The sequence below is a fragment of the Paecilomyces variotii genome, assembly GCF_004022145.1.
Source record: "Paecilomyces variotii strain CBS 101075 chromosome Unknown C8Q69scaffold_17, whole genome shotgun sequence".
In the NCBI taxonomy this organism is placed as follows: Eukaryota; Fungi; Ascomycota; class Eurotiomycetes; order Eurotiales; family Thermoascaceae; genus Paecilomyces; species Paecilomyces variotii.
In genome coordinates this window covers 10,199-38,153 of record NW_021167156.1, presented here as the reverse complement: position 1 = coordinate 38,153, position 27,955 = coordinate 10,199, and the positions used below count along the sequence as shown (strand labels likewise).

The 27,955-nt window shown below is 43.2% G+C and overlaps 11 protein-coding genes across 11 annotated transcripts; 7 read left to right on the top strand and 4 right to left on the bottom strand.

The window, feature by feature from the left end:
- Positions 1 to 666: 666 nt before the first annotated feature.
- Positions 667 to 2,152, bottom strand: C8Q69DRAFT_409071 (kinase-like domain-containing protein; the record flags this gene model as incomplete). Its single annotated transcript, XM_028628230.1, has 5 exons — positions 667 to 857; positions 920 to 1,085; positions 1,137 to 1,438; positions 1,494 to 1,833; positions 1,967 to 2,152. The coding sequence occupies 5 exons, from the start codon at positions 2,150 to 2,152 to the stop codon at positions 667 to 669; spliced, it is 1,185 nt and encodes a 394-aa protein (XP_028481330.1).
- Positions 2,153 to 3,337: 1,185 nt separating this feature from the next.
- Positions 3,338 to 4,559, top strand: C8Q69DRAFT_510652 (SGF29 tudor-like domain-containing protein; the record flags this gene model as incomplete). Its single annotated transcript, XM_028633206.1, has 3 exons — positions 3,338 to 3,524; positions 3,697 to 4,216; positions 4,277 to 4,559. 3 exons carry the CDS (start codon positions 3,338 to 3,340, stop codon positions 4,557 to 4,559), a joined length of 990 nt encoding a protein of 329 aa, XP_028481329.1.
- Positions 4,560 to 5,116: 557 nt separating this feature from the next.
- C8Q69DRAFT_448208 (GTP cyclohydrolase-2) lies at positions 5,117 to 6,421 on the top strand (the record flags this gene model as incomplete). The annotated part of the gene is made up of 2 exons (XM_028629274.1): positions 5,117 to 6,325; positions 6,392 to 6,421. 2 exons carry the CDS (start codon positions 5,117 to 5,119, stop codon positions 6,419 to 6,421), a joined length of 1,239 nt encoding a protein of 412 aa, XP_028481328.1.
- Positions 6,422 to 7,555: 1,134 nt separating this feature from the next.
- Positions 7,556 to 9,240, top strand: C8Q69DRAFT_438701 (putative bZIP transcription factor; the record flags this gene model as incomplete). Its single annotated transcript, XM_028628592.1, has 2 exons — positions 7,556 to 8,077; positions 8,125 to 9,240. The coding sequence occupies 2 exons, from the start codon at positions 7,556 to 7,558 to the stop codon at positions 9,238 to 9,240; spliced, it is 1,638 nt and encodes a 545-aa protein (XP_028481327.1).
- Positions 9,241 to 10,458: 1,218 nt separating this feature from the next.
- Positions 10,459 to 12,207, top strand: C8Q69DRAFT_118987 (NAD binding domain of 6-phosphogluconate dehydrogenase-domain-containing protein). Its single transcript, XM_028625186.1, has 3 exons — positions 10,459 to 10,905; positions 10,976 to 11,307; positions 11,380 to 12,207. The coding sequence occupies exons 1-3, from the start codon at positions 10,732 to 10,734 to the stop codon at positions 11,780 to 11,782; spliced, it is 909 nt and encodes a 302-aa protein (XP_028481326.1). The 5' UTR covers positions 10,459 to 10,731; the 3' UTR covers positions 11,783 to 12,207.
- A 281-nt stretch (positions 12,208 to 12,488) lies between these two features.
- Positions 12,489 to 14,126, top strand: C8Q69DRAFT_510648 (Arp2/3 complex subunit; the record flags this gene model as incomplete). Its single annotated transcript, XM_028633205.1, has 7 exons — positions 12,489 to 12,507; positions 12,577 to 12,623; positions 12,696 to 12,839; positions 12,938 to 13,163; positions 13,234 to 13,799; positions 13,893 to 13,970; positions 14,040 to 14,126. The coding sequence occupies 7 exons, from the start codon at positions 12,489 to 12,491 to the stop codon at positions 14,124 to 14,126; spliced, it is 1,167 nt and encodes a 388-aa protein (XP_028481325.1).
- Positions 14,127 to 14,835: 709 nt separating this feature from the next.
- Positions 14,836 to 16,487, bottom strand: C8Q69DRAFT_118896 (putative DUF6 domain protein). Its single transcript, XM_028625184.1, has 3 exons — positions 15,984 to 16,487; positions 15,178 to 15,914; positions 14,836 to 15,103 (listed from the first exon to the last, which is right to left on the bottom strand). Exons 1-3 carry the CDS (start codon positions 16,295 to 16,297, stop codon positions 14,841 to 14,843), a joined length of 1,314 nt encoding a protein of 437 aa, XP_028481324.1. The 5' UTR covers positions 16,298 to 16,487; the 3' UTR covers positions 14,836 to 14,840.
- Positions 16,488 to 16,677: 190 nt separating this feature from the next.
- Positions 16,678 to 17,004, bottom strand: C8Q69DRAFT_510646 (hypothetical protein; the record flags this gene model as incomplete). The annotated part of the gene is made up of 1 exon (XM_028633204.1): positions 16,678 to 17,004. The coding sequence occupies one exon, from the start codon at positions 17,002 to 17,004 to the stop codon at positions 16,678 to 16,680; it is 327 nt and encodes a 108-aa protein (XP_028481323.1).
- An 863-nt stretch (positions 17,005 to 17,867) lies between these two features.
- C8Q69DRAFT_438689 (aflatoxin B1-aldehyde reductase GliO-like protein) lies at positions 17,868 to 19,272 on the top strand. Its single transcript, XM_028628591.1, has 2 exons — positions 17,868 to 18,631; positions 18,711 to 19,272. The coding sequence occupies exons 1-2, from the start codon at positions 18,100 to 18,102 to the stop codon at positions 19,229 to 19,231; spliced, it is 1,053 nt and encodes a 350-aa protein (XP_028481322.1). The 5' UTR covers positions 17,868 to 18,099; the 3' UTR covers positions 19,232 to 19,272.
- Positions 19,273 to 20,884, bottom strand: C8Q69DRAFT_501822 (hypothetical protein). The gene is made up of 2 exons (XM_028632374.1): positions 20,129 to 20,884; positions 19,273 to 19,989 (listed from the first exon to the last, which is right to left on the bottom strand). Exons 1-2 carry the CDS (start codon positions 20,616 to 20,618, stop codon positions 19,559 to 19,561), a joined length of 921 nt encoding a protein of 306 aa, XP_028481321.1. The 5' UTR covers positions 20,619 to 20,884; the 3' UTR covers positions 19,273 to 19,558.
- A 167-nt stretch (positions 20,885 to 21,051) lies between these two features.
- On the top strand, positions 21,052 to 22,686 carry C8Q69DRAFT_481349 (Serine/threonine-protein phosphatase 2A activator 2 (ppiase PTPA-2)(Rotamase PTPA-2)). The gene has a single exon (XM_028631595.1). The coding sequence runs from the start codon at positions 21,178 to 21,180 to the stop codon at positions 22,435 to 22,437; it is 1,260 nt and encodes a 419-aa protein (XP_028481320.1). The 5' UTR covers positions 21,052 to 21,177; the 3' UTR covers positions 22,438 to 22,686.
- The last annotated feature ends 5,269 nt before the right edge of the window (positions 22,687 to 27,955 follow it).

Here is a 27,955-nt window from a genome sequence, read left to right as displayed (position 1 = left end):
TGAAGCCCTTCGATAGACCTCGCTTCAAAGCTATAATAATTCTTCCGGGTGCAGTTCTTGTATCTTATAGACTATCGAGCAGTCCCGACTTCGAGCTCCTTTCCCCGCCATCATTCCTGCATGTCCGCATCCGTCCCGTGACTGCTAAGCCCTCAGCCCTACAGAATGCCCGATTGGGGCAGCTATCAGTGGTTAGCGGCCGGAACGGCAAACAGTTTGCCCCTTGCGGCTAGGTATCCCTGGTTGCGGGTGGCCAAAACCTACCACCTGCACGGGCATAGACAGCCCGTTACAGCGCCCCTTTTCTCTTTCCAAGGTTCTCTAATTAGTTCATTTTATCCTGATATTACTTCACCGCCTTCTGCTTTTGTCTAATCAGGTGACTTTACTGCGCAAAGCCATACCTAAGGGGCGGTATCTAAGGGGCAGTAAGCCTAGTTAGAAATGGTGGCTTTAGGGGAGTTCTAAATATTTTTGCCGACACCACAAGAGCACAAATTAGGGGGTCTGTGTTAGTGCAGTGAGCAGTCTCGTGTTTCTCTTTTCCTCTGGGACAAGCCCTAATAATGTCTCAAGGAGGTGCTGCACGAAAGCTCCTGCATATTTCATTGGTTAGCGGGAGCTGAAATGGTAGAACGGACATAGGTACAGTACATGGTCCTCAGACTATTTATGTAGTTCTGATTGCAACCACTCATCTTCTTCGAGTTCCTTAGCAGAGCTTCGTTTTCCCGGCTCCCACTGTAGCATCTTTCGTACGAGGCAGAGAAACTTCTCCTTTTCCTGTCCCTCAAAAGTGGTTTCCCTCTCTTCGAGCGGAGTGTGTTCTTTTACTGGGATTCCAGCGCAGAAGTTACCTAGAAAGTTAGACATAATGAGTAAATACCCGCCTTGAATAATAAGACGGCAGTTGGCTTACCTTCCTTTGAAAAGAATTTTCGCGTCATATTCCCTCGTGCAAGAAGAGTAGGCGGCGGCGGACCAAGAAGACATATCATTTCGGCGAGGTGCGCTCGACTCCGGTAGGTCTGAAATTCTGGGTCCTGGCCAGTGAACAAGGACTCGCCTTCAAAAATGTCCCAAATCTGCGACGTAAGTTTTAAGAACCTTTGCACCCCTATTATGGGACGTCTTACCATGCATCCTACATTCCATATATCAACTCTGTATGTCCATGGAACTTCCAAAATTACCTCCGGTGCTCGATAGATATCAGGTTGAATATCTTCCGAGTGCATCTCATCTCCGAGTACGGCTGAGCCAAAGTCGCATAGGACTGGAGCACCCAATTTCTTAGGCATTCCAAGTTTCCGGGAAACGTAAATTGTCCTTCCGTCTAGCTCTTTCCTAGGACAGGGGTCCCGAAGCTCATTCTCTTCAAAATCACTAAAAACCGAATCATCGGCGATGCCAAACATAATATTGTCGGCCTTAATGTCTGGTGGCATTCCCAAGTAAATAACAGAAGCAGAAGGCGGAATAGGAGCTCAGACCAGTATGTATAATCTTGCATTCTGTATGTAGGTAGTCCAGTGCCAAAAACAGACGGTGAAGCACAACAACCAGAACTGGTGTAGGCAGTCTCCGTATTGGGTTGCGAAATAGAAAAGCCAACACACTCTCCCATAGGGGAGGATGCACGAGGCATCGATGTTTGTCTTCAGGTCCATCAACATCAAACGAGTCGAGCAACGATCTGACATATTTATGACCTGCATGTCTTTGTGAGGCTCCTCCCATGCGTTTGTATATGTTGAGCTCGTCATCCAGTTGCTTCCCCAATGATGCAGATTTGATGAATATCTTGAGGGTAACATAACGACAGCAGCTGTACTTTCAGTTAGCAAACGAGTAGAGAACGAGTAGAGGCAAGACAATCATAAACATATATTCCATGGGCGTCTCACTCCATATCCCGTGCAAGCCACACAGTTGAGCTAGCTCCAAATCCTAGCTTTCCCACTACTTGATATCGGCTCTTAAGGATTTCTCCTATTTTAGTAGGGTAATACCGGGCAGCAATATAACCTGGGATAGCCTCCTCTTCAATTGCCTGGCTTGCAGGTATCCGGACGAAGTTCGGGTTTGAGAAGTTACGTGGTGTCCATCTTCGTCCGAGCAGGGGTAAGGACCGTAGAAGAGACGTCATCATTTCTGAGACGAGGGTAAGCAGGCTTATTGCAGGGCTATGGAAAAACTCAGATCATTGGTGAAGACAGTGTGGAATGCTGGGAATATCGAGACAACTTGAGTACGTTTGTGCATAGTGATCACCTGATCACCTGATCTGCTGATCTGCTGATCTGCTGATCTGTCTTTTATCCCCGTCCCTTCGAAAGCTAGGGTACCATCAAGAAGGGCGAGTATTCAACATCTTCCACGCGGAAAGCTTGAGGAGACGCTATGCCCAGACATGAGCCTGCCGCCTGGGACAAGTTTTGATTCGCCAGCGTGAAGAGAGACATAGTTATGCAAAGTTCAGATCACAAGCAATATGTCAACATACTATTGAGTGACACTAGCCCGTAACACGCCCGTGAAATGGTTTGAGAAAGTCTACGGTGATGTTCAATAGTCAGTATCATGCCTCAGGCTTGTATTGTATTTTGTTAGCACCCTGGCAGAAAATCAAGGTAATAGGAGCTGATAACCGTAGCATTGTGGTAGTTACTGATTCTGATTGAGAGATCGGCTTACCAACCCATACCAATTCCTGGTACCTTGTCTCTAATTCTGAAAGCCCCTTCGTATTATACAGCTCCTCTTGTTATCCATGGCCCCTTGTAGCTTACCTTAATTGTGGAACGTGTGCATGAGAAGGTAACACGATCATGTTGTTTTGTTGATTTCGAAAAAGGCATATGGAAATGACTGTTTTTCTTAAGCTTAGGTATAGTAGTAGTGGCGATTTGGAGCTGACACGAACATCGGTTTGGCCGCAAGGGACAAACCGTCCGCCGTAGAAACGCCCAGCGCGCCCGGAACCCCAGTACGTACTTAGTTTACCCACTCCGGAATATCGAGTTGTCGGTCACGTCCCCTGCAGCTAAGATCATCACGAACCCCAGATTAAACGAAAGCCGGCCGGTTACTATCTCAGCTTCAAAGGTTCTTTTCCGCAGACAGAATCGCGCCTGTTAATCGCAGTTTCTCCCGCTGATTTCTACCTCATCACTGGTTGTCTAATGAGCATTGCGGCGCGAGGGACGCGCCGTAATTGACCGGAGACTTCACTGTTTCCAGGTGGGACGTGGTTCCCAGAGAGACAGGCGTCAGACGCATAATAATCAGCATCGGTGGCAAGAGGGGGTTCTGTTGAACAATCTAGCTAGACGAAATGTCGCGAAACCGTCCGAGAGGTCCTCCAACAAGCAGAGACAATGGTCTGGCTGCTAACGAGGAGACCGATATGTGGAACAAAATTATACAGGATCTGCGCAAGGCAAAGGAAAAGAATGACAAGCAAAGTCTCCTTGGAGAGCAAATCGCGGCTTTAAATGAGAAGATTGGTAGAGAGGGTAGCAGTAAGTTTTATTCCTTGCCATAGCTGTTACGACCGAGGCGCGTCTTCAACATGTTTTCCTCATATGCGATCCTCTCTTGTGGTCACATCTAGTAATGCGCAATCTATTTTCCTACTGCAGAGCTCACTGGCTCTGTGAATGTGGATTTCTAATAACCTCGCCTTAAATGCAGAACCCACCCTGGCAGAGCATAACCAACTCGACAGCCTCTATCGTCAATTGTTGAAGCTTAGCGAAGAAGAACGAGCCATCCTGCAAGACGAACCCAGTGACGTTATAAAGAACCTGGGACTCCTGACTGCATTGAGGTCAGCCTCAGAGGCTGAGGCGCCCTTAAGTCGTCTCGCATCCCTCCCAAAGTTCCGAAAGAAGAGAAATGAGACTGATGGATCGGCCGCGGAATCGCCAGGGCCTTCGGCTACTTCGGCATCAGACAAGTTGAACCGCGTGAAGGGAACTGCACAACGAAGTAGCAGCGTGTCGAGCAATCAACCTCGTGATGCTCGTGACAGTGTCACTGTCAAGGTAGAAGAAGGGGCGGAGCCGACGAAGGGCACCATAGCGGAACGCAGCGGCCAGCTAGTTATCGGTGCTGAAGTAGTCTTCAAGCACAACAAAAACAAGCAAGGTGTGGAGGGAGAAGGTATACAGTGTATTATAAAGGGAATATCTGGGGACGGGCATAAGAAACGGTATATTCATCCTCAAGGGGGGTTTCTTTATGCATTTGCTAATTCCAGCTGCACGATTAGATATGATGTCCAAGATCCCGAACCCAACGAAAATGGCGAACAAGGTGCAGTCTACAAGACAACGGCAGCTTCATTGATCCCAATACCCCAAGTCGGTACTACGCTCCCTGCGTTTCAAGTTGGGAAACAGGTCCTTGCCAGATATCCTGACACGACTACTTTCTATCGAGCCGAAGTTATGGGCTCTAAGAAGGATGTGTACCGTTTGAAGTTCGAGGGTGAGGAGGACGACAAAGAAATGGAAGTGGATAAACGCTTCGTTCTGGACATCCCGGGGAAATGAGACGAATTTATGTGGTATGTTTATGTTTATTCTCAATTTTTTTGAGAAAGGAAGGGTGGATGCTTCAGATCATGATACCCCATTGCCTACATGTACACCTTTTTTGTTTTTTTTTTTTCTTTTCGGAGTAGATAGGGTCATTAGGGTGCGGGGTTCGGAGTTTCCCTTGCGACATAGCGTTCATAATTCCAATGATCTTGATTCATGGTCAAAGTGGAAGCAATCCATCACTTCGATTATTATTTCCGACATCACTACTAGAAGTTGTCCTTTTAAAGGCGCAGAATGTGCTAGATGGCAATCCATCCCCGATATGTTGTCAGACCTGACAAATCGTGGCCGGCGGACTCTCGGTGAGTTCCGCGGGCTTATTCAGCGTCACGGCCGAGGTCGTCTCCGCATAGGATCCGCCGGACTTGAGAGTCACACTTGACGTGCCTAGACTTCAGTCAACCCTCTATGGCTCTTTCTATGATTTTTTGTTTAGATTTTATATTCTGTTAGACAGTCTTCTTTCTCTACCTGCATCAGCTGCTGCGCCGCAGCCTTCCATCAGTATGCCGGACCTACCTTCGCATGCGTCGCCATACTTTTCGCCGCAACCCGTCCACCCCGACCATCCTATATCCGAATATTCTCTCAATTCAGAATCTGCAACATCTCCATTGCCCTCAATTACGAGTCCGCGTCCACAGGGAAACGCTGGGGATCATGACCTACGCGAAGGAGTCACTCCGGCCTTGCCCGCCTCTATCGTATCCCCCGCTTTTACCCCTCCAGCGACACCGGGTGGCACCGTGAATGCGGCGCAAATCTTACAACAGCGCAGTCATCAACCTGATATTGAAACCGAACGTGCCAATGCAAAGACACCCAAACTCCTTCCGCAGTTACCTCATGTGGAATGTATAGTGCGCGCGCGAATCCCCACCACGACGGGGGCGGAGATGTTCCTCCATCTCTATCAGAATAACGTCGACAATAAAGAACATCTTGCAATCGTCTTCGGAAATAATATCAGAAGTAAGAGTTTGGATCGAGTGATACCCGGAGAGACAGAGATGGACAGAATGATCCGTGGGGCTTATGTGGGGAGGTTGCGTCCAGGAAGGGTCAGCAGCCGCTATGATGATGGGGCGGACATGGGGAAGAGAAAGGAGTCGCGAAGTTCTTCTGAAGGATCTGGTGACGCTGGTGACAAGGCTGTGTCTGAGGCTCTGAGGGAGCCTGGCTCCGCTCGAAGCACGCAGAAGCAGGCGCCATTGGTGAGAATCCATTCCGAGTGTTATACGGGAGAAACGGCTTGGTCGGCGCGATGTGATTGTGGTGAACAGTTGGACGAAGCTGCGCGGTTGATGTCGACGCCTGATCACGATACTGGGTCCTCTGTGGAGCCTCCAGGAGGTGTCATCGTATATCTCCGCCAAGAAGGTCGTGGAATCGGACTCGGAGAGAAATTGAAAGCCTATAATCTACAGGATTTGGGTTCTGACACGGTGGAGGCCAATCTATTGCTGAGGCACCCTGCGGACGCTAGGAGTTATGGTCTCGCCACTGCAATCCTAGTCGATCTTGGTTTGGGCGTCGATTCCTCTGATGCCGGAATCAGACTGCTCACGAATAACCCTGACAAGGTGCGGGCAATTGAAGGCCCGAATCGGGAGGTAACTGTTAAGGAGAGAGTTCCCATGATCCCGTTGGCTTGGAGAACAGGTGGCAAGCAGGGGATCAGAAGTTCAGAGATTGAGGGTTATTTAAGAACGAAAGTAGGTCCCTATTCCTTCTAATATTGTCCATCGACCCATGTCGTTTTGCTAACTATGTATCACTAGATCGGAAAAATGGGACATATGATCGAATGAAATATTCGATTGTTCATCTCTGCGGGAGACTGTGTACCATCTCCACACCTGAAGTGGTCTTCGCCATCTCAGATACCACGTAAAAACCCTTAAGTTAGCGACCTACCAGGTCGCGACATATGCCGAAGATACTGTGTTGACGCCGTGCCACGTGCACGATGAAAGATATGCTTATCTATGGCTCTAGTTATGTCATTCGCTGAGGTCTTGCATACCACCCTGCCTACTGGCCTCTACTGCTGGTACATTGGTGATACTACCTCCTATGTTGTTGATTATTATATAGCGTTTCATGTACTGTACATATTGCATATCCACTGCGATATGACAAAAATATCTCAAGTCACGTATTCTGCAGAACGGTGATGTTGAATGAACAATCCGCCTGGACTGATTTTACAAGAGTTCGGCACCTTTAAGCCGACATAATCTCTTGTTATGGGACCATATATAAAATCGTGGGATACGGCTTGCCTTGCAAACTCAAAAGTTGATAGTGGAAGGTAGATGCTACTCCTTGGCAGAGTACAGTACAATATCTCTCTTACGAGGTTCAGGTATTGCCCTTAGAACCAAGAACGTCATCTACGAGTGGTGCGCGTGAAGATGAATAGAAGTATCAAACGAGGATATTTGGCGCAGAGACAATCCATTCGTCATCGACATCGACATCGACATTGGCATTGGTACTTGGACTGTTGTGTTGGGGGTTTGGAATAAAAAGTTAGTTTTCATCTACTCCTCGGAAGTGATTCCTGTAGGCGATAGAACAACTTGCGTCTTGATCGTCTCGAATCCTGATCACCTTTACTCCTCTGAGCCGTCCTTGAGGGCTTCTTGACGTTCTGCAACTCTGCTTCTACTCCGTACTCATATCGTTCAACGTGATCACTTCGGAATCATCATCTGAAGCTCTGGCCCCCACTGTGCACGTCGCGAAATCCGTAGGCATTTTGTCTTCATTCGGCTGGGCCACGAGTAGATGATAATCTTTCGGAGCATCCGTAGTATTCTAACCTTCTAGCCGCCATCATCAACCTTACTGGGCCTCCGAGCCACAATCCCTCACATTTCAGCGACAGCAACACAGCTTGGTGGATGGGCACCGCGGGCGGCTGACACGTGGGTGAGGCCATGCCAGGAGACGGCCACAACTACGCTGTCACCGGCAATGCTGCTCCTTCACGGGGGGACGAGCACCCATCATTCCGCTCATCGCGACTGAGCGGCATTGAGGACGACGATCTCATCAACGATGGGTCTCCCGAGGCGGTTCAATCAACACCTGATTCAGGAACTGCTCCGCTCGCAAAGAGAAAGCGAAAGGCGACCAACGCTCCTTCACGAGGTGTCGCCAATCTGACTCCAGAGCAGCTGGCTAAAAAGCGCGCCAATGATCGAGAAGCACAGCGAGCCATTCGAGAGCGGACAAAGGCTCAGATTGAAGCATTGCAGCAGCAGGTTCGAGATCTGTCGTCGCAGAAGCCCTATCTCGATCTACAAGTCGCGCTGAAGGAGAAAGAGGCGGTTGAAGCGGAGAATCGAGAGATCAAGAAACGCCTAGCAGAGGTCCTTGACATTCTACAACCATTGCTTCGCACAAGTGGAATCTCAAGTAATTCTCCTGACTATCTCATATCTCTGCACTGGCTAACAGTCGGTCTCCTTCGTCGGGAACAGATCCCCCTGCAACATTCTCTCAGCATGAACTTCGCCCTCCGCTCCAACCTCCTGCGCCGTCAGAAAGCAATGGTTGCACCCCTAGCAGTGTGAGCTCGCTACCGGCAGGACAACCACATATACAATCAACAACGAGTGCCAGGACTCCTTCTCCTATAGACCAGTTGTCGGCTCTTGTCGGACTCCGTCGAAGTTGGCCTAATAATGGCGTGGAACAACCTTGGCCTATACCGACAGCGTTGAATTACCAGCGGCATAATCTGACTCATGGACTTGATTTCGGCGAATCCGGAGAGAGGCTTGGTTTCAACTTCTTGTTGGACGGCTCTGAGCAGATACCGAAGGTGAACGATGTCCGACTCACCCCAGATAGTCCGGGGCCGACAACCGCCTCACCTGGAGATCCGCAACTGGCAAACAATCTGTCAGCAGAATCCCCTTTGACAGCCTTCACTGCTCCTATCCAGAATGTTCCTCCGACGTGTCCCCTTGACAGTGTTCTTCTGAACTTCCTCCGTGACCGTCAGCGGCAAGCAGCAGAAGGAGTCTCGAGACAGCGACTGGTTGGCCCGCCGTATCCTAGTATCACATCTCTCCTGAACCCGGAGAAAAGTGTTTACTCCCATCCCATCTCCAAGGTCTTTACGGACGTCTTACGAACCTTCCCGGATATTGCGTCGCTTCCCGAACAAGTAGCTGTCCTCTATGTAATGTTCCTCCTCATGAGATGGCAGATCTACCCCACGCAGCAGAACTATGAACGTTTGCCAGAATGGCTGACACCGCGGCCGTCTCAGTTATTGACTCCACACCCCGCGTGGGTCGACTATATTCCTTGGCCTCGTTTGCGCGATCGAGTCGTGATGTCCTGGCAGTCTTATCCCTTCGATGAATGGTTTGTCCCGTGGACACGCACTATCTCCGTCAATTGGCCGTATGAAGCCACAGACTGTCTCCTGTCTTCTCCAGATTCTGAGGAGCTCTTGATCAACCCTGTCTTCGAAAGGCACCTGCGGAATCTGAATAACTGGTCCATTGGGAAAGAATGGGCTGACCTTTACCCCGGTTTGGCTGATGCAGCAAGGGTCAAACACGATCCCGGTGGTTATCTGTCTTCTCAACGAAGTTCAGATGGTTGATTTTTCTTTACTGAAGACAACCTTCCGAAAGGTGTGAAGCTGTGTATAGCAGGTTATTCCTGTGGTTTTGTCTCTCTCAAAAAGGAGTTATAGGTGTTATCGGGGAGAGATTTAGGACTGGGTGTGGTACCTGTCTCTCTTTTTTTTTACGCTTTCTCTTTAGCTTATAAAGTCCTTTGTATTTATAATGGAACCCTTCTTTTCTATTTCAATTCCTCCTATATCATTTCGTCGGGTCCTTAAGAACATAAACACTGTCTGGGCGGCTTATTTTCCAGGAGTGGTGTTGGCGTTACCTGCCATGTCTGTCCTGGGCTACAATGATATATGACCGGTCCGGTCAACTTGACCATCTCTTGTTTTTATCCTTGAAGCACTACCGAATATCCCAGGTAATTTACGTAGACAAAGGATGAAAGATACTTTGTATTTTGTTATAGCCTCTTGAATTGACTGAGGTATATCTCAGACACGATGTTCCGGACTCTCCGCGGAAAGCTTATTTGATTCTACATTTCCGACGGTCGCGACAGCGCATATTATTACTTGCATGAAAGGAGTCATAGATAGGTGACTTCTATTGACTATTCGAAAGGTAACCTAGACAAGTTTAGAGAAGCATTTAAGGAACTATTTCTCCTATACTATTACATATTAAGAAGTCATTGCCGGGTACCTAGGTAACAAAGATCACACACAGCACCATTCGTACAGTGTATTAATTACTTGTCGTTGGAGGGGCAAGTTTGATTTCTTATCTATATCGTCCGATTGGCTCAGAAGTTTCCCGATCGCTTATCGAAGAGAAATGGGAGAACGAACTAGTTACTCCACGTTGTTCCATCTGACCTTGGTAGCAATGTACGGAGTAGATACAGCATAGATACTGCAAATTATTGCCCGACCCTTTCCCGGAATGGCGGCAGAGTGGTGACTCACAAGTAAGAAAAAGAGGGTCTTAAATTGAGAAATTGAGAACAAAAGGACTCAAAAACTGGGTCTCTATATTGGGAAATAAGCACCGAATATGGCAGTTATTTCTGGCTCATGTAACTGCTAATCCCAAGAGGAATGGCTTATCTTTCGGCCGATAATTCCTCGGGAGCTAAGGTGAACTGGAAAGCTCCACGGTCTCGGAGTCGGACGACAGTCATTAATTATTGTTCTTGAGGTGGGAAACTACTTAAACACGGAAAGACGTCATTTGGAATTCGACAGTGGTACGACTCTTCTACATTCTGCTTTTCTTTTCCTGTGTGGGTTGTGCATCTCTCGACGGGAGCTACAGGTTTGTTTTGACGTTGCAGTCCTTTCGATTCTCTATCGTCCTAGAAAGGCTAATAGAAACTTTGAAAAGATACAGCAGAGGCTTCTGATAAGATAGCATCATGGCGAGCGTCGTTCAGATCGGCTGGGTGAGTCTTCACCACCCTTGCTCCGGATCATCGGAACTGACGGGATCGATGTATCGCGCAGTATGGCCTGGGGTCCATGGGTCTTGGAATGGCCACGAACCTCCAAAAGCACCTTGTTGCTACCAAGGGAAAGGGCTTGATATTCTCCAACCGCACACGGTCCAGGGGTGTCCCTCTGCAGGAGCTGGGCGCTGAAGAGGAAACGAGCTTTGAGAAGCTTGTCTCTAAGTGCGGCATTATCTTTACCATGGTGAGAGCATATACTGATTCTGCAGAGCAATGTACGGATTTACTGACTGCGAGACATTGATATGGCCTAGGTTGCCAATGACGCTGTTCTAGACAATCTTGTCTCTTCAGCTGTCAGCTCGGGAGCGTCACTCAAGGATAAGATCTTTGTTGACTGTTCGACTGTGCACCCCGACACGATCGGTGCAGCTGCAGCGAAACTGAAAGAGAAGGATGCGACTTTCGTCTGCGCCCCTGTCTTTGGAGGAGCTCCTGTCGCTGCCGCCGGGAAGCTGGTTTTCGCTATCGGCGGGCCGAAAACGGCCCGTGAGACCATCAAGCCACTTATTCAGGATGTTATGGGAAGGAAGGTCATCGACTGCGGAGATGAGCCTAAGAAGTCTTCTTTGCTGAAAATCGCAGGGTATGTTATTTGTTTCCTTCCAACCCCTCAATAGACTCTCATCTGGTACAATCTACTGACACTTTGTGGTAGAAACATTGTGACTGTCAGCTTGATGGAGACTGTGGGAGAAGCACAGGTCTTCGCGGAACGTACGGGACTGGGGACTGGCCCAATGGAAGAACTCATCACAGAGGCATTTGGTCCTGTTGCTGGAAGCTACTCTCAGAGACTCACCACTGGTATTTACGCACCGCCTCTGAACACGCGTCCTGGATTTGGTGTATCTCTGTCAATCAAGGATGCAGCGCATGCTCTCAAGATGGCCAAGGACGCAAACGTCGAGCTCCCAGCACTGGAGGTGGCCCAGAAGAACATGATTGCTGCAAGAGAGTACGGAGGCGAGTGCCTTGACAGCAGCTCCATGTATGGAATTCTGCGTCAGAAGGCCGGTCTTGCCTTCTGGAACGAAAAGAGTCGACAAGGAGGAAAATAATCCGCTTATTCTCCACACTTTATATGTTTCTTTGTTTTTCTTTATACCAATCATTTCCTGTACTTTTCGGCATACTCCCTGTTCAGCCTTCTAGAAATATGCTTGTCCGTTTATGCTTCACGGATAGATGGAATATCTCATGATCAGTCATTACTTCTTTTAGAAGACGCCATTGCTGGACAATAGAATATTAAATATATCCTGAATATGCATTCTCCGTTCTAGAGGAACATGTAATCACATCCTTTCGTCCTCTGAGAGAGAACTCGTGTTCGCTCATTGTCTTTTGGTCGGGTGATTCCAGTACCAGCTAAAGAATGTCAATAATAGAGCATTCACAGTTTCTGACAGGACAACAAATGATAACAATGATAGATACCCAGACGCATAAATATCTTCTGTCTGATGCCAGTCATTAGTATGGTTATCTATCAAGGAAGATGTTGAGACTTGGTGAGCCGTTGGCGGATGTTTGTGTGGAGTGGCTTGCCGTCTCTAAGCCTCATTGGGCGGACTCATCGTCACCTCCAGACTGCTGTCGTACTCGGCCTGGGGAAGCGCAAGCAACTCCGTCCACCTGCGCCATACCCAACTACCCTTTCACCTTCCGCAACCTCTCTCTTTCCTTCTTCTGGTCTGGAGATCCGATAGATTTGTTCAGGAGCCGGTATCTCCTCTTAGCCCATCAAGGACAGCAGCTTTAACCATGGCGGACGCGCCCATCGGTGAGCTTCCACCGAGTCCCTCCCGAAACCCAGTCGCTAAGAACCGTGTCAACTAACATACAACACCAGTGCTCGACGGAGGAACCGGTTTCCTGAAGGTCGGATATGCCGCGCAGGTAGAGTCGCCCCATCATTGCCCGTCTGTTGAATCTCTGAACATGTTGGCTAATGGTTATCCCATTATCTAGAACTTCCCAGAGCATCAGTTCCCCTCCATAGTGGGGCGGCCCATTCTACGATCTGAAGAACAGGCCGGGGATATTGTCGTCAAGGATATCATGTGTGGTGATGAGGCGGCGGCTGCGAGATCAATGCTGCAGATTAGCTATCCCGTACGTTCCAGCAATCCTCCCCGGAGAGGCAGCGATGCGATACCTCTACCCCGCCTCGCGGAAGGCAGACACATTAATTGACACATATGCTGCAACAGATGGAGAATGGTATCGTGAAGAAATGGGATGACATGCAACATCTATGGAACTACACATTCTACGAGAAGATGAAGATCGATCCTACCGGCCGGAAGATTCTCCTGACTGAGCCTCCGATGAACCCCCTGAAGAACCGCGAAAAGATGGCTGAGGTCATGCTGGAGGGTTACGGTTTCGGAGGTGTATATGTTGCGATTCAGGCAGTGCTTGCTCTGTATGCTCAGGGTATGTTTCTGAAATGTGTCTTGGAAATTGGGGGGTGTAGAGCTGCGCTAATTCCGTACCCACCTACTAGGTCTTAGCAGCGGTGTCGTTGTTGACTCTGGTGACGGTGTCACCCACATTGTTCCTGTCTATGAATCGACGGTCCTAAACCACCATATCAAACGACTTGACGTCGCTGGTCGAGATGTCACCCGCAACCTGATCGCCCTCCTCCTCCGCCGCGGTTATGCGTTGAACCGAACTGCGGACTTTGAGACCGTGCGCCAAATTAAGGAGAAGCTCTGTTATGTGTCGTACGATCTCGAGCTGGACCAGAGACTTTCGGAGGATACAACCGTTCTGGTCGAATCATACACCCTTCCTGACGGTCGAGTGATCAGGGTTGGAAGCGAACGATTCGAGGCCCCCGAGTGCATGTTCCAGCCGCATCTCGTGGACGTTGACCAGCCCGGTATCGGAGAGCTACTGTTCAACACAATCCAAGGCACAGACGTCGATGTTCGCTCCAGTCTGTACAAGGCTATCGTGCTCAGTGGTGGTAGCAGCATGTACCCGGGTCTGCCTTCGCGTTTGGAGAAGGAAATCAAGCAGCTCTGGCTTACGAGAGTTCTGCAAGGAAACCCGGAGAGATTGAACGTATGCATACTCCAGATTTCCTTATACGCTTTCTTTGCGGCATCCGTCTGCACCAAACAATCGGACGTATTTCGTCGGCTAACAACGTTGCAGAAATTTAAGGTCCGTATCGAAGACCCGCCGCGACGAAGACACATGGTCTTCCTTGGTGGTGCTGTGCTCGCCAACCTTGTAAGTAGCCCCCTTCAGCTGCCATTACGAAGAAAGCGAAAGAGTCAAATAGCTGACCATCTCAAACAGATCGCAGATAAGGAAGACATGTGGGTGACTCGACAGGAGTGGCAGGAAGAAGGTGCTCGCGCCCTGGCCAAGCTCGGCCCCAGATAGTGAAACTTCTATATAATCAATCCCCTTGCGATCCATCTATCGAACTGGCCATTTTACCTTCCAATCGCAACTAGCGTCCCCTCACTTCTCCCTTTGAATCCGCCTTTCCCATCTGTTCCTTCAAGGCGCATTTACTACCCCGGCCAGAGCCAGCCTGTTTTTTCAAGTGTACCTAGCCAGCTATCAGTTCCAGTATAGAAAAAGCAAACCCTTTCGCGTGGAGATTTGGTATTTACACTTAATTGGTCTTTCCTACCGGGCATCAAAGCAGTAGTTAACATGGACCAAGAAGATAGTCAAATGAGACACGCTATGAACATACATACACTCGTTGGAGGTCTTCGTGGATGTATCCGAAAATATGGTCGAATGACCAACTATAAATCTAGAAAAATGAACACCCCCCCCCTCGCATAACGATACAGATGTCTAAAAAGAAAAAACGTAAGAAATCACTAGATATAAGCTCTATCCGATGAATATGGTTCGTAAAACCGTCCCCGGGTATACGATTGATTCTATAAAAAAAAAAAAAAAAAAAAAAAAGAAAAAAAAAAAAGAAAAGAAAACCAAAGGAAAAAAAAAAAAATAAAAAAGAAACCCCAAAAACACACCATACGAAACAGACCCCAATTGCTCCGGAGGATATCGCCTGTTCCTATTCCTTGCCGTTTGAGAGCAGCAGCTTGCTTGAATTGATTTAAATGGAATAAATTACTCATCATCACTATCAGAGTCGACTCCAACGTCTGAAAGGCGTCTTCTCCGTTCTTCTTCCAGTTCTCGATACGTGCTCCAGCTTAGAAGCAAGAATGCGATGATGATTAAGATGCAGCCAATGAAGGATGCCGCGGAGGGTGTCTTGCTGGTGCGGAGCCAGTCGGCTACACCAACAATGATGATGGTGAGGAGAGCGGCCACGGAGGATAGGACAGGTGATGTTAGAGATATAAGAACGAGGAAGGAACCGGAAAATGCTGCAATGGTTAGTTCAGTTCTGTTTCTTTTTTTTTTTTTTTCTTGTCTGATTGGATGGTAATGCAACACTTACTAGCATTGGCGATAACGGAAATTAAGAGAACCCGAGCGACTTCGCCTGTAGGGAAACTGAACTTTTCGAATCCGAGAACATGCAGGATTGGCAGGGGAACCCAGAGCACGAGGAGAGTGAAAGCTCCGATAAGACTGCCAAAAGTGTTGGCGAAGATCATACTTCGCCCTGCGCTGGTCCCCTCTGGCGGGCATGCGTATCTTTTGTACAGCACCTCGTACAAACCATACAACACGCTTCCAATTCCAATGATAATGTTTCCCAGCGGCCTGTTTTGCTGCTGTCCAGCAGCACCGTCACCCTTCTCTGGACTGCTGTCCCCATAGGCGACCACAAGAACGCCAATGATGGCCACAATGACCGAAAACACCTTGTCAAATCTAAATTTATCTCCCAATAGAGGGACGGAAAATGCATATGCGAAGAAGGCAGAACAGTTGTAAATGGCGGTCAGGTCGCTTGCAGTTGTCATGTTAACTGCTAAGTACCACGAACCCCCCGCAATAGTGAGCGCCGTCGTGACGAATGCAGTCGTTTTGAGCATATATGGTACCGGAGAGCGATGGTAATCGCGCTGCGTGAGATGCAGATCGGCAGACTCCACCATCTGGGCGGTCGTCCGGAGGAGATATACGTGGCGCCGCCAAAACGCTTCCCAAGAGAGCTGTCGTTTCTGGAGCCGCAGGATTAAAAGTTGGATTGGCCAGAGGACTACCCAGGAACCGTGGGTGATATAGCTAGTTGTCGTTTTAATAAGTACTTGTTCTAATATCCGGGATTCCGTGGGCGACGACAGGAAAACTTACAGCATGCAGTATGGATTGTTCCAGTGCAGCTCATTTGTGATATATGAAGCCGTCTCCGTCTGGACGGTGAAGCTAATCAGGCTCAAAAGTAAAAATCCCGAGGCATAGATGTATTTCTTGCGGGTCGCATTTTTAGCATCATAAACTGGGGTTCTACTTCTGAATGTTGTCCTCCTAGCAGCATGTCCTACTTCGTGACCATCCAGGGTAGGCATGAGGCTGGGTTGTCGGCCCCGACGGTCATCTTTGAGTAAAGGCTGGTGGTGGGAACGACCGCTTGCTGAGCGCTGGCTCGATGGGCGAGTTGCTGGCATCTCGTCGTCTGAAGCTGCAGATTCCCACACTATTGCGCGACCTTCTTCTTCCTCCTCCCTCCGCTCAGACGGCGATACGTTGTCTGAAGCCACTTTCCTCCGAGACGGCGCACGTATGCCAGTCGGAAATTGGGATTTAGTATATTGCTGTTTCTAAGTGCGGGCTCAAAGTCCTTCTAGGATCAAGGACTAAAGAGTTGCCGCTGATATAAGGTACCGGACCTCCTAATCCCTTTCACGCTGACACCGATAATGTAGCAGTTTGGAGAAATATCATTTGGTAATTGTCGAAGGAAGGTAAAATAGTAACAGACAAGTAACGCTGCAGAATTCAATTTGTCGTTGTGAATCAATATGTGTATATGCGATTCTCATGACGTTCAGTTTCGAGGCTGAGATGCTGCGGCCACGGTTGCAGGCCACGCGGACAATTCCACCTGCCTTACGCCGGGACAAGCCTTGGCAGGTGACGCGTACGGCCGATGATCAATCTGGAGGTCCAGCTCCAATATCCAGAACGAGCGAAGAGTGAACAGGGCAAGGTTGACGATGCTGCGAGTCGAGACTCGGAGAGTTGCGAAGTTGGGCTTACGGACTTCGGTGCAGATAGACCTTCGTCCCGCTTGGATATCCGGGGAAGCATGTGCTGCACGTGACGCTTCTGGGGTAAACCTGGCCAAGCAGAGCGTAAGGCCAATGCAATTCATGTTTGTTGAAAAGAAGAGGTTTGAGTAATCTGGTTATTGACTATCTCCAGGCCATTGGGCGAGTTTAGAATTATATAATAGCAGGCAGTAACTACATAATAGGACACAGGTCCAGTCGAGAGCCAAGCCTTTGCGCTTACGAGAAGGATCGAGGAAATAGCCATAGTAAAATATGACTACCTCAGAGATAGATCACGGAACTACCTAGAGACATCTCTTCAAGATCTGATCGATTATGCGGAGAGTTTATAAGGCATCTGCGGAGTTGACAATAGAGACGCTGGGACATTATCGGCAAGAACACTACTCAAAGACTGACCAACTCGATGCACAAGGATCTAATGAGGTTGACCACTATCTTGGTTTCTTGGTCCACCAGCGGTCTAGTCTGGCTTCTGTGTGTTGAATTTCGAACTCAAGTGGTTTTCGAAGTTGTATAGAGTGCGGCTTTTCTGAATCCACGGACGTTCACTTTCTTCGTCCACGAGTAGCACGGTTACTAGAGGAAATGCCTGCTATCAGATCAGACAATTGTTGTTCAGTCCATCTACCTAGATAAGGGCCGACCATATTTACCTGGTCTTAGCTCCTTAGTTTCTGATGTAATGCCGTGTTGCGTACAGTGTCATTAACGATTAGAACAATCATGTCGAAGGATCCTAACTGATTCGACCAAAAAGGAGAACTCCTTAGAGGAAGATCGTGGATTCGACAAATCACCAGTGCGGAGACGGGTGAACGTTATCAACGAGGTGGGAATTGAGGCCAATGAGTATACGCCATTAACGGATTAGGATGCGTAGCAGTTGGGGTTGTCTGTTGAGGGAATCAACGATTAGTTCAAGAATATTATGCGGCAAATTGCGTTTGTAAAGGTTCCTAGGAGTTGAGTCCCTTATACAGTACTGGTCGCGGTTAAAGACGCCGCTTATCTTGATACCGGCACCAGTGCCGATTGACGTCCATAAGGTATTACAGGTATTATTACCCCGCCGAACCCCGCCGTCGCTGATTTCAAAGCGGTATGAAACACAGCCATCTCTTCCCCTCTAAACATAGGTGCTTGGACACTGAAAAGTCAATATATCCATCAAAATGCTTATCACGCAGCAATTGAAGCCCCGGGTGATCCTCGGGTTGATGACCTTTGGGCCTGACGAGTCCACTGGCGCCCGTGTCACCAACTTTGACGACTTCACCAAGTGTCTGGACTACTTCCAGCAGCAGGGATACAATGAGATTGATACAGCTCGGGTATACGTTGGCGGCAAGCAGGAAGCCTGGACACGCGAGGCGAAGTGGAAAGAGCGTGGATTGACCTTGGCGACCAAGTGGTACCCCAGGACTCCTGGTGACCACAAGCCCGATGTTGTCCGCACCCAGCTCGAGACGTCTCTGAAGGAGCTGGGAACAGACACTGTTGACATCTTCTACTTGCACGCGGCCGACCGATCTGTGCCCTTCTCAGAGACCCTAGAGGCCGTCAATCAGCTGCACAAGGAGGGAAAGTTCGTGCAGCTTGGTCTGAGCAACTTCACTGCATTCGAAGTCGCAGAGATTGTGACCATGTGCAACGAGAGAGGATGGGTCCGTCCGACGATCTACCAGGGAATGTACAATGCCATTAGTAAGTTCTCACCCCCTGTAGTTATTCTACCATTTGGTACCAATACCTAGTTCGTGACCACTGACTGACTTATCTACAGCACGATCTATTGAAACTGAACTCATCCACGCTTGCCGACGCTACGGTATGGACATTGTCGTCTACAACCCCCTGGCTGGTGGTTTGTTCTCTGGAAAGATCAAGTCGAAGGACTTGGTTCCCCAAGATGGCAGATACAGTGACAAGGCGAAGTCCGGAGAGATGTATCGCAAGCGTTACTTCAAGGATGCCACTTTCGAGGCATTGAAGACGATCGAGCCCGTGGTTGAAAAGCACGGTCTGACGATGCTGGAGACGGCCCTGCGCTGGCTGCGCCACCACTCGGCTCTGAACATCAAGGATGGAGGTCGCGACGGTATTATCATCGGTGTTAGCAGCCTTTCCCAGCTGGAGAGCAACTTGCGGGATCTGGAGAAGGGACCACTTCCTGAAGAAGTGGTGGAAGCTTTGGACCAGGCTTGGCTGATCACGAAGCCGACCACGGCGAACTACTGGCACTTGGATCTGAAGTACACTTACAACACGCAGGAGGCTCTGTTCAAGCCGAAGGCCAAGGTTTAATGGTCTGGGTATCTTTAATCTAGCGAAATTTTATTTTCTTTCTCCTCTTGTATTCTATGAATTCCCATCGCCCTTCTCTGTAGCAACCCCCTCTAATGAGTTCAGCGGTAATAACAGGCTATGAGTGGAAGTCATAAGCTAAAGAATGAAAGGCTCGACCATCAAAATGGAATGAAAATTGCAAATTGGTGTATAGATGGCTACATAATACGCCATGCATAACTATATACCTCTCGTCAGGTACGCCCGCTTGATGCTAGATAGAAAAAAAACAAAGTCGTATCAAACTGTACAACTGTGGGTGAACCTATTCCCCTTATGTTCCAGTTATGACTCTATCGCCCCGGGTGCTATCGCTAGAATAACCACCAAGCTGGCTATAATCAAGGCCGCGGTGATAAAAGAGAGCAGAGCGACACTGCCCCTGCTTGCTGGGAACTTGCCTCGGACTATCCAATATTGGCTTTCAAAGTAGCGATGGAAGCCTAGGAGGAGGATCACGATTGAAATGGCAATAAAAGTTGCACCCAGCGGCTTTCCGACGTTCCGTAGGCGAGAGCTCTGATCGGTGGTTGATACATCACTTGAAGTGCCGTAGTATGGGGGCGACATTAATTGAGTCAGGATAGAGGGATAGTCTTTTGTCGTCGAGCTGTGGCCGCTTGACACGGAACTGTTCAGACGAAACAGCTGAGTGATCGCAATACCGATGGAAGCGAATGCGAGAGACGTCCGGAGCCAGGCAAGGAATGTCCGCTCTGTACATATTTAGTCATAGTCAGTAGCTGCACTTCAGTCACTAATTATGGGAGAATATTGTCCAAGAATCCGAAGGCAAGCTTAGGTATTTGAACGACGACTTCTCTCGCTTTCACAGCGCTTTCCCTCTAAACGTACCTAGAGCAAGATGATCCCTGGCAACACTGCCCTTGTTATCCAACTCGAGACTACCGTATTTTTCTGCTATACGCTTGTACCACAATGCACCACGCTCTTTTCCAGGCTCTTCTTGTGTAGTGCTTGTGTCATCCGCCCTGTCTGTGTCCGATCCACTCTTGCTTGTCCCTTGCGCGTCTCGAGAGTGAGCCTGTCCTACCTCGCCGTTCCTTGAGGTCTGTGTAGTGTCGTAATTGCGCTCGTCTCTCCACTCATGGTGGATTATCGGTGTCACTTCATCGTGAGAGGGTTGCTGGTCTCGGTTTGAGGATGACATGGACCGTGATGGCATCTGGAACCGAACGGTGCTGGTCGATGATTGAGTGCGACTCAACTTATGTTCGTTTGCAGTCGACGAGGGTCCTGGATGTGAGGGGCCAGAAGCTCCAGTATCCCCGGGAGAAACATTGTCGCGGTCTATGCCAGGTGAACTTGCTTCAAAGAGATTCATGATGGCGTGCTGGGTGGCTTGCAGTTTAGTCCTACACTCTCTTGTTCCTCGGTCCGCCGCCCCAGTAGTGACAACAATGACCGTCGAGCTAATCGTGCTGAATAGTCAACTTTTGCAATTCCAACGATTGTTTTTGGGTCTGAAGCTGCCTAGATATTCTGTGTCTTTGGAGCAGTTCCTAGCAACACAGCGTATAACCAGATCGTAGTCAATGGTCAGCCTCAATGTCTGTCGTGAAGATCATGTGCCCTCGAACAGAAGACGAGGATTGGCCAATAAAGTAGCTGAGATCTGCACTGCGCGGATGCTTATAAGCTAAGCCAAAATTAGCAGTGCTGAGAATGACCGCTTATCTGTTAATGGTAGGCGGTGATGGATGCGCCTCTCTCCGCCATCAGTTCTGCCGCTCCCCACTCGATGTCATCCGTGCCACCTCTTAACTAACATCAACCCACTTCGATTAGGATCGCATAAGCAGACCACTATCGATCTATCAAGACACCAACTATCCGACTGGCATGCTATTCCTCTTTTAACGTCTCATCATTTGCTCCTGAAAATGTCTCCTGGACCTGCTCCCCAGCCGGCAGCCAGCGTCGAACTTTCAAAGAAACTCTCTGGACTGCGAACGGAGCGCAAGAACCGTCGTGTCGGAGGACAGGAACCAGCGCCAGTGACGCCCCCTTTGCCTGACCCGATCGACTTATCATTGCACAGCTTCAGTACTCCTACGCGTCGCATTCTTTCTCCCAAAGACCATGAGATATTCCTTTCTTCTCCAACTTACAAGCTAGTTCTAGCGTTTATCTTCGGACTTTCAGACACGGTACGCGGGCGTGCTGTGACGGACATCAAGGACAAGGATCCATCATCTGGAATCAAGCAAATTTTGTCAATCGTGCATAATATCAAATCACTCCTCGACAAGAACCCTTCGATCGACCAAGGCGGGTCGAGATTCGGTAACCCGGCGTTCCGTTCGTTGTTCGATGATGTAGTTGCCCAAAGTCCGGCATGGCATCGAGATATACTTGGCATCAAAGACAGTGCTGCGGTGGATGAGATATCGACTTATCTGATCCATTCTCTAGGGTCGCGGGACCGAATTGATTATGGCTCAGGCCATGAGTTGAATTTTATGATGTGGCTCCTCTGTCTGTATCAGATAAGGGTGATCACTCGGGAAGACTTCCAGATGCTCGTTTTCCGTGTATATGTGGACTACATGCATCTCATGCGCGAAGTTCAGTCAACATACTATCTTGAACCTGCTGGTTCCCACGGTGTTTGGGGTTTGGATGACTACCACTTCTTGCCGTTCCTCTTCGGAGCTGCTCAGCTTGTGGACCACCCTTACATCACGCCACTTGCAATCCATAACCAAGCCATCCTAGACGAGGAAGGCGATAAGTACATCTACCTTAACCAGGTGCGATGGGTGGACAGTGTCAAGACTGTCAAGGGTCTGCGATGGCATAGCCCCATGTTGGATGATATCTCAGGTGCCAAGAACTGGCTTAAGATCGAGAGTGGAATGAAGAAGATGTTCGTCAAGGAAGTTCTTGGAAAGCTGCCTATCATGCAGCATTTCCTTTTTGGCAGCCTTATCCCGGCCGCACCAGGAATGGGAGAACGAGCAGAAGGCGAGGAGGTGGACCAGTCAACTATTGATGAGCACGGACATTCACATGCAGGTCATGATCATAGTGATTGGTTTGGTGACTGCTGTGGTATTAAGGTCCCAAGTACTATCGCTGCAGGCGCCGAGATGCGGAAACGCATGGGTGGCTCTGGACTGCGACCGATCCCTTTCGATTAGATTGGATTACTTCCACTTCGAAACTCCCTTCTATCTGAGGCATAAGCAATGACTTGCGTGGGCGGCGTCCGGTCTTTACAGTGCAGTGTTAGTAAACTTCAAATTATAGATGTTTTGATCAAGCAATATCAATCCTTATGTTGCTCGATTCGCCATAACCCTTTAGACATCTGCCAGTAACCCACTATATCATATATATACATAGGCGATCCCTTAAAAATGCACGCTTTAACATCTGTTCTGCTGCTGCTATTCTATACCGCTTGCGGTTTTAAGCTAACTGCTTACTATTTTAGGTATACTATCTTTTATTTTAGGTACTTCCTGCACCTGTATATAAGCTTTTATATCCTATTAAAATTGCTTTTCTGCCTAAATTTTTTATACTGCCTTTAATAGTATATACTAAATACTCTTTATTTTTAACTTTTTATTTCTACTATATGCTATTCTTCTAATCTTTTATAATTATATGCTCTATATCTTTATTTAGTGTTATTAATAGCTTCTTCTAGATATTAGGCATTATTTATTATTATAATTATAGTCTATTACTCTTTTTAATTATAGGGATTAAGTATTAATTATTATCTTAATATTTAATTTATTTTATAAATATATATATATTTTACTTCTATTATAAGAAATACTTTATCTATAAGATTTATCTCTATTTTTACTTTATAATATTATAATCCTTTAGAGTTTACTATAGTACTAGGCTATTTTATATATTAATAGCGGCTACTAGTGCCTTTATAATATATATTTATTTTAAATCTTTAATATTTATTATTAATATCTGCTTCTTTACTTATCTTTATACCTATGCTTATACTTATCCTTAATACTTATTATAGGCAATATATAGAGCCTATCTATAAACTTATTCTTTGCTAATATATTAAATATATAGATTATTAAATAACTATTTATAATAGTATACTATAATTATTTATAGATTATAAGTATTATACTTCTTATAATAATTAAATATCTGCTTTTAATAAATATAATAAATATTTAAACTATTATACTAGTTACTATGCTAATTATTACTTAACTAATTCTATACTTATATTATTAGTAACCTTATAGGTCTTATAGAACTGTAATATATATTAAATAGTAATATCCTTATCTTATAATATCTATATTAATTATTATTAATGCTAGTTAGATTATTATAAGGCTTAACTATAAGTATAAATATAAAATATAAGTATAAGCTTAAGCTTTTTATCTAACTTAATCTATTATATATATTATATATTTCTTCTTAAGGACTAGCGCAGGTATTATTATTATAATATCTATTATAAGCGGTATTAGTATATATAAGATATTTTTATTACCTTTTCTTCTTATATTAAAGAATAAGATATATTAAATCTAGGGTAAATAGATTAAATCTATTTCTTTTATAGTATTCTTTATTAGTATTATAAAATTATAATTTTATATAATATATTCTTTAATATATGCTGTAAAAAGGGCTCTATATATTTAAATTCTATTTTAGCTTTTTTAAATACTAAATTCTATTATTATTTTAGTATAAATAATATTAATTTAAAGCTATTTTAGTCCTATATTTACTAATTAAACTACTCTCTAGTATTTATTTCTATTAGCTATAACTGAGATAATTATCTAGGCTTAAATAAATTAAATTATATCTTTTAGATTAATAAAACTATATATTACTACTAAAGGCCTCTAGCTAATAAGATATAAGCCCTGCATTATTATATTATATATATACTAATATATATCTCTTATTTATAGATGCTAACCTTATTTATATTAGCTTTTACCTTCTTAATTCTTCCTTTACCTATAAGATCTATATTTAAAATAATTTAATCTTATATTAGCAGGCTATAGTTATTATAAAATAATTAAACTATAGTATCTATAAGTTAAATCTATTCTATATATTATTTTACTATACTAAGAATATTATAAGAACTCTCTCTTTAGATTTACTTCAGTTAAATATATAGATATATATTATTATTTTAAATAGCAGTAATTAATAGTTTAATCTAGTTATATCTGCTTATAAGGTTATTAGGTTTATCCCTAATATGCTAGCTATACTAGTAAGTCTAGATATATTAAGTAAATATTCTTAAGCTAGCTTTTATAATATCTGCCTCTATTTTAATTATATGCCTAATAAATAACTGCTATCTAATATTTTAGGGGTTATTAATCTTTATATCCTAAAGGCTCTCTGTAATATAGGTAATAATTAATATTTAATAAATATTTATTATATCTATTCTCTATATCTCTTACTTTATTATATTCTCTTCTACCTTAATAATAGAATAGGCTATTATTAGGCTATATAATTAATTAAGATAATAGATTAAGATAATCCTTATTAATAAAATAGGCTAATTAATTAAATATAGGTATAGTAGTTAATATACTTACGTAAAGGTTTATTTAATATTCTATATTAAAATGCTAATTTCTTTTAGTAGTTTATTATTAATATCTATATTATAATTAAGAAAAGAAAACTAGATTTTATATAGAGAAATTAGCCTAAGCTATATACTAAGAAATACTCTTAGATATAGTTAAGTACTTATGCTTAAAAACTATATAAGAGTTTACTTAATTAGTTAATATCTGCTAAAATAAGCTAATAAGTAATTCTACTAGTAATATTTATAAAAAGTATATATTATTATTAAAAGTATTATTATAATTTTATAGCTATTATAATATAATATAATAAGCTTACTTTCTTTATTATATTTATAGTAAATCTATATTAGGTAAAGATTAAGAATAAGCTTATTTAAGATAATACTAGGGTTCTAATTTAAGATACTTATACTTATCTTAATTTAATTATATAAGTATTTTAAATAAAGCTAAACTATCTTTTAGATAATATTATTAAGCGAGATATCTTTAGTTAATATAAAGCCTATATCTTTATAATTAAGTATTAGAAATAAAGACTTCTCTATATTTATATCCTTCTATAGGTAAATAGTAGTTAGTAATTCCTTAATCTATTTACTCTTAATAAGGTAATCTTAGTAGAGATTCTGCCTATTAATAGTTATAATAATAAGTAATTATATATAATAGTTATAAAGATAATAATATACTAATTATATAATAATTATAACCTAATAGCTATTTATATAAAGAAGGTTAATAATTATAAAGAGCTAGAGTAAGAAAGCTCTTTATCAGAAGTAACTAGTCAGACTAGTTAAACAGAATATAAGATAAGAGGTAGAGATACAGGCGAGTAACTGTCTATATATAATAAAGTTAAAGATTAAGTCTAGTAATAATTAGAATAAATTACTAATCTATTTAATTTTTATTTCTTTAAGAGTTATTTATCTATCTATTTATTCTACTAGATTATCTAGATAATTTAATCTTAATAGCTCTATTTATAATTAGCTAATTTAACTATTATACATAGATCTAATTATCTTATTATCTTTTATTATTTATCCTAGGTTTTAGTAGGTCTAGATTAAATATTATAGCTCTAGTTTATAATAATATTTCCCCTTATTAAAAGGCTTATCTTAAGCTATATAAAGTTTATTATATAGATTTAAATATTTAAGTATAACTATAGTAATAGTAGTAAGTTATTATTAAAATATATTTATTATATAAATTTATCTAATATTAGCTTTATTTTAATATTTTTATCTAGGAGATTAGGAGTATTTCTATTTTTTACTAACTAATTCTTATTTTCTTATCTATATATTAAGCTATTCTTTTCTTATTTCTACAGTTTATTTAAAACTGCTTTTAATAATTTAAATATAGAAATAGCTAATAATTATATAGGCGTATTAAAAATAGAATTTTTAAGTTATTTTTTTTATAAATCCTGTATATATGCTTAATATAAGTTATAATCTTTTAAGTTTATATAATAGTGCTAATTAATATAATAATATCTTTTAAGCGCTTTAAGCATATTTTATTTATTCTAGGCTTTCTTAATAAGGCCTCTATAGCTAGCCCTAAGCTATTATAGCTATTAACTAAAGATTATCTATTTAATTATTAGCTTAATATAAATAATAAGCAGCTTAATAAACTATCTCTCTCTCTTATATCTTTAATTACTAATATAATATTAGAATTAATAACTTCTTTTTTATAGATTACTTTATTTACCGCTATTAATAATAGTAGTAAAGTATCTTTACTAAGATTATTTATAGAGAACTCTCTAATAAAAGAGTATCTCTTATCTAAAATATATAGGGATTAGTTTATATTTAGCAATATAATTCCTCTTATATATAAGGAGGTATAGGCTAATTTATTATATTTTTTTTAGAGATTAAAATATAGTTATAATAATATTACTCTTATTATACTTATAATAAAAAAAACTCTTATTTAATTAATTAAAAAACTATAAAAAAGATTAAAAATAAAGGAGGTTCTTAATATAGAGACTTAAAAAACCTAAGATATTATTATAACTTTTATTACCAGAGTTAAGATTATTATTAAAATATCTCCTTCTTAGATTAATCTAGCTCTTATTAAAATAATAATATTAATTATTATTGCTAATACTAATATAATAATAAATTATCTTACTGCCTTTAAGATAGACTCTATTATAAATCTTTTTAGCCTAGAGAGTTTAATTAAAGACTTTTCTCCTATCTTATAGGAGATATATCTTTACTATTTAAAGGCCCTAGTATAAGATTTAAAGCAATAGTATATCTGTCCTTATATTAACACGAAATGTCTTTATTACTAGGATCGCATTATATTTAACTCTCTATTAAGTTAATAGTAGCAGGCTAATAATAAAGTCTATTAATATACTCTGCTAGAGTCTTTCTGCTATAAGTAATAAGCTTAACTATTTATATAGCTTATATTTAAGAACTTTATTCTTTTTATAGATATTATAAGTCTTTATATATTTCTATATATTATTCTATATATTTAGCTAATAAAATTTTTACTTAAGTAGTTTTTTTATAGTTCTAACTCTTTAATAGCTAATATATAGATTATTATAATAAATTTATAATAATTCTTACTTTAGTAAATATTTATTTAAAATATAAATTTAATCTTATCTTTATAGCAGACTCTTATTATTTATAATCTATTTAAAGCTTCTAGATTAATTAGTCTTTAAATTATTAATCTTCTTTAGTATAAAGGCGTCCCTTTACTAGAGCTACTTAAGTAATTCTAGAAGATTAGGCTTTAAAAGATTTTAAATTATCTCCCTATTAATAATCTTTAATACTAATAGTTTTAGTAGTAAATATTTATAACTACCTATATTATCTTCTTTATTTAAAGTATATAGTTTTAGTTTCTTCTATAGGGTAAATAATAGTCTAATTTTCTGCTTTTTCTCTAAGAGTTTATAATTTAGTCTCTAAGATAATATATTAGCTATATTTAAATAATCTAGCTTATATTTAATATAAAAGTTATAGCCTACTAATAACTCTGCCTATCTTATTTA